This window comes from Lytechinus variegatus, chromosome 19, assembly GCF_018143015.1.
Source record: "Lytechinus variegatus isolate NC3 chromosome 19, Lvar_3.0, whole genome shotgun sequence".
Taxonomy (NCBI): Eukaryota; Metazoa; Echinodermata; class Echinoidea; order Temnopleuroida; family Toxopneustidae; genus Lytechinus; species Lytechinus variegatus.
Genome location: NC_054758.1, coordinates 12,825,927 through 12,841,772, shown reverse-complemented (window position 1 = coordinate 12,841,772; position 15,846 = coordinate 12,825,927). Strand labels below are relative to the sequence as shown.

Below are 15,846 nucleotides of genomic sequence, written 5' to 3'. Positions count from 1 at the left end.
ATCTTGTTCGGTGATTGGTCAACAAAGCATCATGTGACAACTTACAATAGTCGGCAAGCATAGATTCAAATTTGACACTTTAACCAATTATACCAAGTCTAGAAGTAAGACTAGACTCTAAACTGTCTGGCCCGTATTCTGAAGTCAGGTTTGACTTAAACTCAGGTTTAAAGTTGTAGTTTAAGTATGGATAGCCAATTGTTACATAAATCACTAACAGTAGAGATATCATATTTCAGCTCATTTGGTTCTCAAATCATTCATAATTGTCCAGGAAGTATAAATAGATGATTGTCTTCACCATCGATGAATCAGGAAAGAGCAGAGTAAACATAAGAAACATTTTTTGATAATTTTGGCTTCCCATACTTAAACCACAACTTTAAACCTGAGTTTAATTTAGTTAAACTTGACTTCAGAATACGGGCCTCTGTCTGTGTCATGGTTAATCTAGTCTTATTACTTCAGACTCTGCATTATGCAAATTGACCAAAGGTCTGAGCCTGCAGAATAACATACAAATTTCTTTCACATTACCAATAAGAAAAAAAGTGCTATGTAATGATTTTAGGTGATGGATCCCGATAACATAAATTTCGTCATCAAGTGGAATGTGCGATTACCAAGGTGTATGTGTAGTTAGCGTAGTCAGCATGCTTGCATCAAACCAGGCAAATAGTATTTCCCCATACATTTTCAGGGGCTACTTATCACCTCTTTGACCATTTCTGTGGCAAAATGGCCCCGAGCCCTTGTCATTTTTTTTACCCTTGTATCAAATGATGACCTCCATGTAAAGTATACATCACAGACATCAATGAATTTAGAAATTGCGCTGCTAGGACTTAGTTTCATTTCGTCCATTTCCTAGGTTCCTAGAGAGCGGTGTTGGCTCAGTCGGTAACGCGTCTGCCCTTCGAACCAGAGATCGTGGGTTCGAGTCCACCCCGGGCGGATGACAGAAGCCAGTGCGTTGTGTGTAAACGTCTCTCCCATGTTTCATAGATGCAGGCTATGTTACAATGGAAAACACTCCGTCCCTCGGATAGGACGTTAAATGGAGGCCCCGTGTAGAGGAGAGTCACCACCTTTGCACGTTAAGAACCCACTGCACTATCCGTATAAGAGTAGGGGAAACCCCGGTGTAGTGGTCCACCTGCATTCCCCCCAATCAGTTATATCGGGAGGAGAGACCTGCGGGTCACAGTGATTCAGTTCGCTTTTCGCCTCCCAGGCACAGGAGACGCCAAACAAATAATAATAATAATAGGTTGTACACTTCCTTTTCAATCATATTTTCATAATCTGACATATTTCTAAGATCTTTTAAAGGTTTATTCGATTAAAAAAATTATTCACATGTTGATACTCATTTATTAAAGAATTCGATAATGCATTTATTTAGGTTTAATACATGTATATTGCAATTTGTTAATTTGTTGATATTTCAAATTAAATTTGAAACTGTGAAACTTTGGATAAAACGTTTATCAGAACCGAATCGTTTCGGACAGATTCCTGTTTACCGGAACCACCAGCTCAGGCATACTAATAAACCTACCGAGAGCTTGATTATTTGAATACAATTAGAAATTTCTCAAGAATGGATCATAAATACGAAAGAAAACTCTTTAAAAGAAAACGATTGATGTGACTGGACTCTGATAAATTGCCTAAATCAAGTGAAAAATTAAATACTTTTTATGTTTTTCTCATTTACCTGTTCTTTAAGGACATCATTTTCATGCTTGAGACGGGTCGCTTTAGAGTCAGATTGTCCGGATAGTTTCTTGATCTTGACGTAGTCCTCAGCAATCGCATCCATCTCCTCGGCGGCATCCTTCAGCTTCTTTTCCATGTCCTTCATATTCTCATTTAGGAGCTCGTTGTTATCTGTCAAATTCTACAGAAAGAGAGAGTGAGAGGGAGAGAAAAGGAGAAAGAAATGTTAAGTATCTGCCTTAAACCACCATTGCACATAATCATGTTATAGTGTTCTTGTCATTCATGCGATCTAGCCATTCTAGTGTTTTAGTCATTCCTGTGATTTTACTCTTAGTGCATGCTAAATAGCTTCAGTTTGTCCGTATCACCTCTACATATTCATTTTTCTGAATATCAATCCGTAAGAGACGATTTGTCAAACCGTTGAGTAGCTTCTTACCTTGATTTCCTCCAGTTGTTGGTTAATCTCACGGTTCTTCTGGCGGATCTTGTCCTGGTACTCCACGTCGTCCCCGCGGCGCATCCTGAGACTCTCGCGCTGAGATTCCATCTGACGCTGGTAATCACGCAGATCCTGACGAAGGGCATCATTCTGGGGGGATGGGGTAATATATTAATATTATGTCATTCAATTTTGTTTCATTCATTTCAGTTTCTCATTAAAACATGTTGAAGCTCTGGGTTGTAGATGCTCTCTGGTGCAATCTGACCCTTATTTTGGGGCATTTCACATGTTTTCAAATAAACATTGTTCCCACTTTTTTAACATAAAAAATATCAAATATGCATTTTTACATGTAAAAAAAATGAGGGGACAAAAGAAGTACCTGTTCAACAATAATAATAAGGAGGAATTATCACTATCGGCTATAGGCAGGTTATGTTCCACTATAAATCCAGTAAAGAAAAGCTCAGCGCTGGTCCCTTGCTTGGTGAAATAAAGACAACAGGGTACTAGTGGAGCTCGAAGATCTTGTCTTCGCAATGTCCGTAGGCCTATGCCGTTTGCTCCCGAACGTTAAGTGCTTCCGAATTATCATCACGACCTCCGTGCTAAACTGAAATGTCCACGCTGCAAATTGCGCAAAATGCATGGTAAATTCCTCTTTCCAACTTCCGAACACACAGGTACTGGAGACTGTATTCAGTCTTATACTTCTGAGACCATTTCTTGGTCTTCTTTTGTTGATTTTCCGCCATTTCGTGTCAATATCAACCCATCAATACGCCGAAATCACACACCGATATTCCACCGCACTAATCGACAAATCCAGTGGCCGCGAGCGCACACGCCTCGCGAAGCTAGCCGGGCCTACCGGCCTGGTGCACAGTGGATTTCCGTTGGGCATATCAGATGCACCAGCTTTTTGCTGCTCCTTATTTGTCTACCTTTCACACAGGATTTAGTAGCAGCGAACGTAATGGAGTTACTACATGCTAAAGTTAGCAGACGATACATGTCCTTCCAATCCAATTTGATAAATGCAAAAAAATCGTTATTTCGGGAGGATAAGGATGGTAATCGTAAGGGCGGGAGTTGGGATGAATTTTCGGGAGCCTCCCGATGAAATCGGGAGGGTTGGCATCTCTGTTAAACTAACAATTCATTTCCATCGTTTTCTTCTGCCTGGTGAACCAAACGGGGCACATTCTGTTGTCTGGGACCAGTTTGGGGTGCAAGGACCAGAAATGTAGGGGTAATATGCCAGAGATAATATGCCCCTTTCATGAATATTGTTTTTCGGTGGGGGGGAATTTCAACAGCCTACTGGCCAAATCTGCCATAAATTATGGAGAAGCTTTAACATTCTAGTGAATGGGGACTTTCCGTGGCACCTTTTTTTTTCCAGGGCTCTATTGAGCCTATCGGGGGCAACAACGCCCTAGAGCCTGCTTTTGATTATCACTGTACCTTTCCCTTCCACTTTTGCAAAACAGCCACTTAGGGGGGGGGGCAAAATGCGAAGGAAATTTGTTTTTAACTTTGATGTCCAAAAAGAGAGATATTGACAACTTACCTCTCGCTTGATATCTCTAACATCCTTTTCCGCATCCTCTGCTCTTGTGTGGAGCTGTCATTTTAAAAGTGTATAGCAAACGCACATGGGTTAGAAATCAATTGCATTATGGAAATCAATTGCATTAATGAAATTTACAACAATTATTCTTATTGCTGTACTTGTACATTATCGATGTTAACTGCAAGAGGCGTAAAGTTTGATGACACTAATAGATGTCCCAATTCAATTTGATGATGGGCAATAAAAAAAGTTGCATAAATCATGAAACTGAAAGCACTTAATCAAAGGTTAAAACATATAAACACATAATAATGATAACAACAAATACTGCATTTATTGTGTGCCATCTATCTAGTTATCTATTCCGAGGGGCATATACACATACATGTATAGTTCAATTTCAAATATCTCAATGCAAAAATTGATACAGTGAGAAACAATTTATGTTATGTCCATATTTCTTTAAGAAAATTTATGAACAAACACTGGTTATTATTCTATTGTATAAAAGTCACAGTACACTCATAAACACCCATAGCCTACTTCACAAACACATATATGGGCTGATTTATTTTTTATCTTAAATAAATGAAAACACAGAGTGCTCCTCTTTTTGGTGTTATAAGAGATCTTACAAACGGAGTAACTCCTCGAAAACAGGAGTAATTGGCAGGTCTGACTTATCAAAATTAATAAATTCCAGACTGGTGTGGTGAAATGATCTCATCAACTCACTCTCTCTGATTCAGTCTTCTCCTTGTAAAGATCCCTCTCCTTCTCCTTCAGCTCCCTCTGAATCAGATCCACCTGTCGGCTCAGTTCATGGACCTCATTCTGGAGCTGACGGGTGTCCCGAGATCCGCCAGATCCACCCATGCGCTAGATAAATAATGATAATAATAATGGTTACACTTTGTAATTCCGAAGGTTCGTAATTACGAAGGTTCTTTATTCCAAAGGTTCGTAATTCCGAAACACGTAAATTGCCTATACCTCAACGTTCGTTAATCCGAACATTTGTGGCGTTATTCCGAAGGTTCGTTATTCTGAAGGTTCAATAATCCGAAAATGAAAAAAGGTTTGATGTTCTGAAGGTTCGTTAATCTGAAAACGGAATAAGGTTCGTTAATCCGAAAACAAAATAAGGTTCGTTGTTCCGAAGATGCGTTAGTCCGAAAACGAAATAAGGTTTGTTAATCATTTCGTTTTTGGACTAACGAACCTTCGGAATTAAGAACCTCATTTCGTTTTCGGACTGACGAACCTTCGGAATTACAAAACTCACTTCGTTTTCGGACTAACGAACCTTAAGAATTACGAACTTCATTTCGTTTTCGGACTAACAAACCGTCGGAATTACGAACCTTCGGAATAACAAAGCTTTGGAATTACGAATGTTATGCGATAATAATAATAAAAGCTGGATTTATATAGCACTTTTTGCCTGAGGATACAAAGCGCTTGCTATTATTACCCTGGCTTTAGCTCGTGCTACCATCACCGGTGCTCAGTACATGCAAGGAATTAATCCTGCCAGGTACCTTTCACTTCACCTGGGTCGAGTGCAGCACGGTGTGATTTTCTTGCTGAAGGAAAACAGGCCATGGCTAGGATTCGAACCCACGACCCTCTGTTTGAAAGGCAAGAGTCAGAACCACTAGACCATAAATGGAAATAGATTGTTAAAATCTGTGCTTCTGCAGCTACTTGAAAAGAGATGAACCAAAAAAAAATATTAATTAAACCATAACCACCAAAACAGAAATTACATAAACAATAGATGATGGGGTAATTTAGCCAGTCCTCAACTACTCATGTTTGATAATATTTATCTCAAAAGGTAAAATTTAATATTAGCTATCTAATACCCACAACCAATTAGAAACCAGACACAGCAGTCCAGCATGAATGGATCAGACAAGCTCTTATATCTTTCTTTTTTTATTAGCTTTACATCTTCAAATTTGACAGTAAGAAGAATATCTCTTTCGATAAGCTAATTTTCTCATTTTTACTTTCTGAAGAAGAAATATCTATTTTGGCTATTGCCAGAGAATATTCCTAGGTAGCGACTCATTGTTGGTTTTGGGGTAGCTGGGGTCCGTTGCAGAAAGAGTTGCGTTTAAACGCAAGTCAAAAAATCAATCGCAAGTCCCAAATGCGCGCTGTTGATTGGTTGAAAATCAAGTTTCGCATGATTTTTACAGTTGCGATTGATTGCAACTCTTTCTGCAACGGGCCCCAGGTCACATATAGTGTACAGAAACAAAATATCTTACCTGTAACCTCTTATTCTCCTCCTCTAGTTCCCTGATCTGATCAATCAATCCTTGCTCTGTCATTTGATTTTAAAATTGAAAAAATAAAAATAAAAATACATCAATATTTCAAACAAAGAGAACAAATATTACTTTATATTTCTGTTCAATGTAATATATCTTTAAATATTTTGTTCTTTACTATTAGGCACAAATAAGTAACTTAAAATATTTTTGTACCAATATTTCAATGACCAATTCTCGTGAATATTTCTGTCATGTAGGGCCCCCTAGTATATCAGGAGTCTGATTACTGATGGGGCTGCCATGTCAAACTAACACAAAATAGATAAATGCAAATAAATAAAGACAAGATACTATTCCTTCTCTGTTACCTCTCCTACTCCTCTGCCTCCTTTTACACCACCCCCTTTCTTCATTTCATCATTTTCATTTTTCATTATTTTCATTTTCCCTTCATGGTGATGATTACGATAATCATGATGATGACAACGATGGTGATTAATGATGCTGACAACGATGATGAAGATGACGATCGAGGATCATGGATGACCATGATGATGACAATGATGGTGATATCGATGATAACAATGATGATGATGATGATGATGAACAAGATGATGATGATGACCATGATGATGACGATGATGACGATGATAACGATGATAATGATGATGTTGATGGTGGTGATGATGACAATGATCGTGATGATGATGAAGACAGAAAATACGAGGTTGAGGACAATAGTAATGATAATGACATTGATGATGTAATGGTAATCATGGTATGGATGTAAGGCATGAAAATGATGATGATTGGCAAGATACAAACTTAAAAACAATACAAGGGGCAAAACATGGAAGTCTCTCATGAAGCAAATAGTGATTTCTCACTGATTCAATTGTTCTGAGCCAATCAGATGCAAGGATTTCAGTAGCTTATAACATTGTCAGTGAAAAAATCACCAACTAGTTGCTTTATGAAATGCTCCAAGAACTCTGGCCCACCATTGATAACACCCTCCTTCCCCTGCTGCGTGGCTAGCTGCTCAAGCTCTTCCAGGGCAACGTTAGCCTGGGCTGCCTTCATCATCATGATAGCCCTGGTCACGTCAAACAGCTGCTGCCATTGGTCATTATCTTTCGCATCAGCCTTGTCAACCTGAAAACGTCCAATCAGAACAAAGCTTACAAAATAAATTTTAAAGAAACAAAATATTGTGGACCATTCAAAGTTCTTGGAAAAAGGAGGCAGAAGTTAGCTCAAATTAACCTGCCTGGAGTTATGTTCACACACTCTTCACATGGTGATAGTGAAATGGCATCAATATTACGTACCAATGCTTTGAAATTACTATATCAAGAGTCTGCCCAAGCAACTTAAGAAAATCTGTTTCAACACTGAACTTGATCAAATGCCATGGCCATAGATGCTCCATTGATGTCCCTAATGCCCTCTCATTTGCCTTGGATATTTAGGTGCTCTTTTATTTTATTTTGTTTTCCTAGTTTGGCTGAATTCCAGAAATAATACACTGTCCCACATATGCTATTCTGTGTTCGTGATCATCAGAATTATTAGTTTTAGCTAAGATTATATGATTTCACAAAGAAAATTAATGTACCAGATCTAGATATATATGATAACATGGGGACAATCAACCTGGATTTTAAGACTTTCAGATGAAATAATTGTTTGCTGCAACTACTATCTTTTCCTCTCTGTGAAACCTACCCCTCCCCCCCCCCAGATTGTATAAAGCACAAGGGAGGCTCGGGACAGCATCACATCATGCAGGGGGGGGGGATGAAGGACTACATTCTTACATCAGCTAACTCTTCAAAGAGCTCATCAGCCAGCTCGTCCGACATCTCTGTACTCTCCACGTCCATGATCTTGTCCCAGTCGATGGGCGCCATGGCGATGGGTCAGTCCACTCTCCCACAGATAATTATAACCTGGTCTGCAAAAAAGGAAAACATTATAATAGGGTATTTACTGTACAATTCACTAGACACAGATGGTGTTTATAGATTAAAGGTAAATGCCAGTTTTGGTAACGATATCAAAATGAGTTCGTACAGAATCCAATGAAATGACCACCAAAGTGTCCGTTTGTATAAATAAGAAATATGTGCCAAAGGATTCTGGAAGAAATTGTGTAATTGCTGAGAAATTAGCAAATAAGCACAGGATTCCGGTCAAGCGTTGGGCACGACATTCAAAGCAATAATACACTGTCCCACGTGCGCTTATCTGTGTTGGTGATCTTCAGTGTGAACATTTTTTAGCGTAGATTTCAAGATTTCACAAAGTTCAGTTTATGTAACTGTACCAGATCTAGATCCTCGATGATATACTGACAATTAAGCCTGGTTTTACATTCTCTTTAATGAAGATATGTGTCCTATAGCGTGCACTATGAATTTAATCAAATCAAATATAGTGATTCCTTTAAATTTAATGGTGGTGATTTTTTACCTGATTGCTAAGAAAGCATGAATGCTTGTAAGCAAGCAACCAGAGGACCGACGGCTTAAGGTCCTCTCCGAAGGACCTGGTACTGAGGATTAATGCCTTACCAAAGGGCACTAGTGCACCAAGTGGGAATCGAACCCAGGTCACCGGAATACGAATCCCCCGCTCTACCAACTGAGCTATCGCGCCTCCTCATATCAAACTTCTACCATGACTGTTCAATTACATGTAGGCCTACATGCACTTACACAACATTACATGTACATATTTTTGTTTAGAGTTTAGAGTACACGTCGAGTCAATGGACATCTAGTGGTAGCCATCGCCCGCAGATCGGTCATCATCGGCAGCTTCCTCATGTATGGAGACTTCGAGGACGTTACCAGAGGCGGATCCTAAGAAGGTAAACCCTCGCCTCCATACCTATACTATACCCAAGCAGGCGGGCAGCAGGTTACTACACATTAAAGACAAAAATTGAAGAGCCCCAACGACGCAACGCCGACGGGGGAATTTTGCATTGCAAGTCCCCTAATGGTGGCTGCGCGATCGCGAGCCGTCTGTGTACAAGGAGAAATTTAAAAAAAAGTTTAAAAAACTCCTCGAAACAGACAGCTGCCAGCTAAAGGAAATCCATCTTTCTTTCAAAGAAATCTTTGTCATGTTTGTTTACATTTATTTAGAGTAAGACTGGAGTGGAGGCGGTTCAAGGCTTCGTGATCAAATGACAATATTAAATTCAAAATCATTAAAAAAAAATTATCACTGGATCATATGGAGATCATGGAGTCCTCAAGCCACGACCAAGGCTAAGCCCACTCCTAGTACCAATGAGGTCCAAACATTACATGTATGGACCTCATAGGCGACATCAGTGCTAAAATTGGGTTAGAGATTTATGTGGATCTAAATTTATTGTAATTTCAACAAAAGTACTAGCTAAATTTGAGGCTTTTGTTGAAATTTTGCTTTAATGATACATTAATGCTTCAATAAGTAACAAAAAATTGAAAGAAATGAAGGGGAACTTACATTTTGACGACTTTTTCCTGATTTTCTTGGCAGTTGTCCTTCACTTCTGACTCTCGATCGGACCTGATATGCAGATCACGTATACGCGTTCTCGTCAGGTGATCGGTCGGTTATTCTTTTCGCCAGATGTTGATAATTATATATTTCATAACGCAGCGTTCATCGCAAATTTAGCTGAAAGAGATTGAAGTTGAACAGCGCAAGCTTTAATTTATTCAGAAATAACGATTGATTGCACAAGTTTCGCCTCGGACATTTAGGATCATTTGGTCCCATATTGGCGTAACTACGGGGGGGGGTGTCCCTACCACCGTCCACACCGGGCGTCCACAAGCCAGCAATTATCTTTTTTCTCTTTTTTTAACCAAAATGCTTCCCCCCAGAAAAAAAGAACCAGGGTTAAAGAGAAAGACAATTATGATAGAGGAACACAAAATACTTTATTTTTTCAGCTTTTAATGCATCGACTTATAATCAAATATTAAATGGGGCTTAGAACATTTTTTTTAAAAGTCAATTAATAAAAATATTCCGCTCTTCGGGATTTGAGCTTTCATGAAATATCCGATCTTTTTCATGATTACCGAAAATACTTCAAATGTCAAAAAAAAAATTATCGGTGTAGTAGCTGATACCTTGCGCCCGCCTTAATTATTTTAATGTTGAGATACTTTGCTTTAATTTAATGAATTCCTAAAAGCATTAATTCTCAGATCATTTGTCGCAATCGAATGATTCGATTGGTAAGCTAGTTGTATAATTATTATGATTCATGAATTGTTTAAAATGTGTCTCTCTATCAGTTTTGAATATTTAAAAAAATGTCAGCTCGTGCTTTTTGCTCGCAATATTTTGATTAGTAAGAAATTCTTGTGTATGCGAGTTTGATACATAAATAACTAGAGAGAGAGGGGGGGGGGTGTCCCTCAGCTACTTGTCCTTGCTTATTCCAATTTTTTTTATTATGCTCGTGTTGTGAGTATTTCAAAGTCTTTTCTTTTTCTCACCCTTTTTATTGTCTCGGAGCTTCCCTCTATTTCTTTGCTACGATGTATAGCCCATCTTACTTGTTTCATTTTTTTATGTTCTCATTTCATTGAAAACATAATTATTAAACTGACGTAGAAGACTTTACAACAAAATTTTGATATTGTTTTTTCTTGTTTGTTTGGCTTTCTTTTTTCTTCTCCTCAGTCCTTTTTCTAATTAGTTTCCCTTTCCTTATTTTATATTATTTCATTTCATGAGGCATCCGCCAACTTATATACAACAACAAACGTTAGAGGCGGATATCCAGTAAGGGGGCGTGGTGGTGTGCCCTCTAAAAAGAGGAAAATAGGAAGGAAAAAAAGCAGGATTTATCTTGGTGAAGATGATAGTGGTGGTGATGGTGGCGGTGATGATGATGATGATGATGATAATAATGATGGTGGTAGTGGTGATAAAGATGAGAATGAAGTTGGTGACGATGATATGATGATGATGTAATTTTGTCTTTAAAAAAATAATAGTGCAAAGGCGAAATCATTTAAAGTTTATTATGAAAATAGCAGAAAAAAATAATTTGAAAAATTGTACGTATGCGTATGGAAAATCTATCCCCCACCAAAAAAGAAAAAAAGTGAGATTTTGTTTTGTTATTTGTGACGGCGTAGGCCTATGCGAACAGCTGTGTGATATAATTATGGTAAAAAAAGTAAATGAAATGCCAAGAAATACATGATAATGACTTTTATTGTACATTCAGTATATCAGTAGATAAATTCATACTCGTTCCAAAAAAAGAAGTGGGTATATTATGGACCATTAAAAATGGGCAGTTGCTCTATATATTATATTACATAGAATATACAGTGCGTCCCAGAATAAACGAAACCGAGATTTAGCGATCATTTATCATAACTTAATCATAAATAGAATATACAAATGACCTACCAATTTAAAGCTTAGAATCTCCTCTTTCATCTAATATTACCTAGGTTATTTCTTATTCACGCATGAGTGAGCAAAAACAATTTGAAGAAAGGATACCAAAAACTCATTTTGCGGGGGGTATCTGGGTTTCAAAAGGAAAACCTCATTTCTCAAAAGTTCAATATCTGCTCTTTAATTTGGTACCTCAATTACTGAATTTGGTCAAGAAATAAAAAAGTTCTGGTCATTTGAAATAAGGCTTGTATTTCCATAATTTCATGAGATAAACGTGTTTTCACCGGTTTCCCACATAAGCTTTCGCATGGTGAACAAAAGATTTAATGCATGGCTGATCGTCAACAAAACGGAGTGTCGAGTGAGTTAGAAAGCCAGCCTGGAGAACCTCTTCATTTTATGAAATTATTGAAATTAAAGCCTTATTTCAAATGACCAGAACTTTGTTATTTCTTGACCATTTTCTGTAATTTAGGTACCAAATTAAAGAGCAGATATTGAACTTTTCAGAAATGTGGTTTTCTTTTTGAAACCCAGATACCCCCCGCAAAATGAGTTTTTGGTATCCTTTCTTCAAATTGTTTTTGCTCACTCATGCGTGAATAAGAAATAATCTAAGTAATATCAAATGAAAGAGGGGATTCTAAGCTTTAAATTGGTAGGTCATTTGTCTATTTTATTTATGATTAAGTTATGATAAATGATCGCTAAATCTCGGTTTCGTTTTTTCTGGGACGCACTGTATAGAGCAACTGCTCGTGTGTAGCGGTAAGTTATTCACCTGATCTACATAATTCATGCGGCGCACGGCGCGTGCGCAATGTTTAATAATTATTGTTGTGAATACAATGAATGTCATCAAAAACATAATAACACAGATCAAATAGTGCCAGCTCGACGCGCAAAATGAGAAAAAAATATATATTTTCTGCCCTGATAATTTGATAACCCTAACCTAACCCAATTTCTAAGTATTTTTATCATAAACAGGATAACTATATACAATGATTGAAATTAACTTTATATTCTTTTGCGAACAAAATGAATATGAAAGACAGCTTTTTGATAAAGAACACAGTTTTAGAGCGTTAGAGCGCGATTTATACCTACAACCGCTAACATAGGCGGATCCAGGGGGCCGAGGGGCCCGGGCCCCCCTATTGGCGGAGCAAAAAAAGAAAAAAAAGAAAGGAAAAAAGAAAAGGAAGGGAAAAGAGAGGAAAAAAGAAGAAAGGCAAACATAAGAGGAGGAACATGATTAAATGAAATAACATTTCGGAAGACTCTGAAAATAATTTTTTTTTAAATCTATTTGTTAGGATAACAAATTTTCGCTCGCGCTTCGCGCCTTATTGTCTTTTAGGGTATTTGCATATCTTGCTCAATATGGAGCTTGAAAAATCAAACTTTGAAGTCATTATACAAAACATATTTCAGCTGGGAAATTGAACTTTCATTATTTTGTTTCATTTACAAATTGATTTTTAAAAAGTGCTCTGTAAAAATGTCTGTGATATCATCTGAACATTATCATTTTCTGCTTGCGCTGCGCGCTCGCAAAATTTGAATTTTCAGGTACGTATTATTTTCCTGTATTCCATAAAGTTCTCAAAAAGTTCCCTATTCAGGTCAGATTGTTAAAACGTATCAGCTAGCGCCGCACGCTATAGCATTTGGATTAGTCGGTTATGTATATCCCAATATTAATTCTAAATCAAACTAATTTGATGACAGTTTATCAAAAACTTCGACTCGCGATTTCTGCTCGCATTGATAGATATATAATGCCTCTTATGCATAATTACAAAGTGCTTTAAATGTCCAGTTTTCAGGCCATAAAATTAACACATTTCGCGCTCCCATGCGAGAGAAATAGGAAGATGGTCATCAATTTCATATGATGACATAATGCCCTCATAGCATGTTCCGGTCCTATGTAAAAACTCAAAGTAATAAAAATAAAATACATCAGCTCTTTTTTAACTGTGATCCATCACAATTCACAATTTTCCCACAAAGTGTTTGCATTACAGAGCTTAAATTCACCCTTTGTTATATCATATATTTTTAGCTCGCGCTTTGCGCTCTCTTTATTGATTTTCATGATAAGAAAGTTACTTAGAATACCCAAATTCTAGGTCGAAATCTAAAACACACGTTAATTCAGATACGCAGATTGTTCTCTATTTAAATCATTATCCAGTTTCAGATCACAATATCAAAAAGTGTCTGCTCGCGGATAAATAACTTATCCTTTTCATAAAACATGAATAGTGCGTCCAGAATCTTTCCCCATAATTTTGTTTACCCATCACATTTCTCCTATTTTCTCCTCCCTTTTATTTTCCATTAATTTTTCTTTCGTTCACTTTTTTTCTGTCCTCTTTCCCCATAATTTATTTTACCCATCACATTTCTCCCTATTTACTCTTCCCTTTTATTTTCCATTAATTTTTCTTTCGTTCACTTTTTTTCTGTCGCCTTTCCCCTTCTAAGTTCTATTTTTTTTTCTCGTCTCACCGCTTTTCCTCATCCCCAGCCCTCGATCGACGCCCGTGCAGATTCGCAAACAATATCAAGAGTATATGTCTACTTGCAAGGGCGGAAATCTCTCCCCAAAGGTAGGGGGACCAGGGGCTGGAAAATTTGACAAGCAAAAAACAAACAAAAAAAGAAGGTTTATCACCCTCTAAAGAAGGTCATCTTGACCAAAAGAAATTTGACAAGCAAACAAGCAAAAAAAAGGGGGCATGCCAAAAGTAAGATCGTCTCTTCCAAAATACATTTCGAATTTGAACGACATGACCAAAAATAGTAGGGGGACATTTCATAATGTGCCCCCTACTATTTTGGGTGAGGGGACATGTCCCCCGGCCCTGGGGTTTGCGCCCATGTGGGTGGGGGTGTTGCGCCTCCCTATCGGGATCATATCACAGCGAGTATACACTCTTCCATATTGGAAGAGTGTTTACTCGCTGAGATTTCGATCTCACACATAATTTTATAAAAAAAAATAGAACAGCTACGCCTTGAACACAGGCCAAAATGCCTAACGATTTCTCCGCGGCATTAACAACTCTCGTAAAGGGCGCTCCATTTATAAATAACGTTGCATGAACAGCTCTCTATGGCGACGAAATTTACCGCGGAATTGCAGCCAGCAGCGTGGGAAATTGGCAGAAAATTCAAGAAGAGAACCGGTGAGTACCGATTTAACAGTATTCATGTATTAATTAATATTTATTTAATCATAAGAATAATTTTTTTTTACGGAAAGAAAGCTTAGTTCTAAGCTAGGGCGGCCCAAATGCGCGTGAGTGGAGTCCCAGTTTCTTAACACGGGTAAGTATTGCGGTGTCGCCTAGAGTGGGCTAAGCCAAGTTTGGCCTTCCCGACGTCCGACTGAGCATACGCAACCTGGCCGGCTGACCTCGGCAAGCTCCGGGGTAGCGTGCAGTCAATGCCGCCAGCGCATACAGTCACATCTCGTTTTAGAAGATTTTCAGCCGCTAAGCTCAACGTTAGCGTCTTCACATACAAAACAATAGAACATGAGAAATTGAAACCATCTCAAGAATAATTACCGTTTTATTACCAGTTACAAGAAAATCGAAAAAATGTCTTCCTGTTTTCTCAGCCGAGCTTAATTTTGAAACAGTGAGCTAGCGAGACTGGCGCCTTCCTTCCTCCATTTTTTGTAAAGCGTCCGTCACAACGCATTTTGCAACGTAGATGGCAGCATTGATGACTCTGGAAGGCGGCAGAGCGGATTCTACTTTTGGCTGGCAATCAAGCAAAAAAAAGATTTTTTTTGTCACCCTGTTTTGCCCTTTGCCACTGCTTTTTTGAGTTTTTTTTCTTTGAAGGATGAATAGCTTCTTCCTCCTTCATTGTTTTTCTGATTAATATTATTTTCTTTTTTCCTTCGTCTTTTCCGATTCTTTTATTTTTCTTTTTTTTCTATACTGCTCTTTTGCTTTTTATCTTGTCTTTTTTTCTTTCGTTTGTTTCTTTTTTCTGTATTTTTCTTTTTCCCTTTCTTTTCTTTTTTTTATTTTTATTTTCTTTTCTCTTATCTTCTTTTCTTTTCCCTTTTTTCTTTTTCCCTTTTTTCCTTTCTTTTCTGTCCTCTTTTATAGTCTATATGCTTTATCTTATTGTAATGAATAATCCTTTTTTGCTTTTGTATTGATTGCAAGAAATTGTGTCATTGCCTGTCTACCTTATATCTCTTTGCATAAGTTTTTGCCCCTGCAATAGGCACAGTGGCGGACCGTGACCCCGCGGAGACAAAGCATTGGGGGGGGGGCACGGCATTGTTCACAAACAATGCAGTGCCCCCCCCCCATGCTTTGTCTCCTCCGGTCACGGTCCGCTACTGA

At 38.0% G+C, this 15,846-nt stretch overlaps 1 protein-coding gene across 2 annotated transcripts in view; it reads right to left on the bottom strand.

Annotated features, from left to right (window-relative positions):
* Positions 1–15,170, bottom strand: part of LOC121406154 (centrosomal protein of 290 kDa-like) — a 78,859-nt gene extending 63,689 nt beyond the window's left edge. The window contains exons 1-8 of one of the 2 annotated variants that reach the window (XM_041597170.1): positions 15,049–15,170; positions 7,852–7,988; positions 7,033–7,186; positions 6,026–6,081; positions 4,482–4,625; positions 3,744–3,797; positions 2,165–2,317; positions 1,721–1,903 (exon numbers count right to left, since the gene is read on the bottom strand). In XM_041597170.1, coding sequence (XP_041453104.1) covers positions 1,721–1,903; positions 2,165–2,317; positions 3,744–3,797; positions 4,482–4,625; positions 6,026–6,081; positions 7,033–7,186; positions 7,852–7,944 — 837 coding nt within the window. In that variant the 5' untranslated portion in view covers positions 7,945–7,988; positions 15,049–15,170. The remainder of the gene's footprint in view (positions 1–1,720; positions 1,904–2,164; positions 2,318–3,743; positions 3,798–4,481; positions 4,626–6,025; positions 6,082–7,032; positions 7,187–7,851; positions 7,989–15,048) is intronic. The other variant, XM_041597171.1, reaches the window with a different exon arrangement.
* Positions 15,171–15,846: the final 676 nt, after the last annotated feature.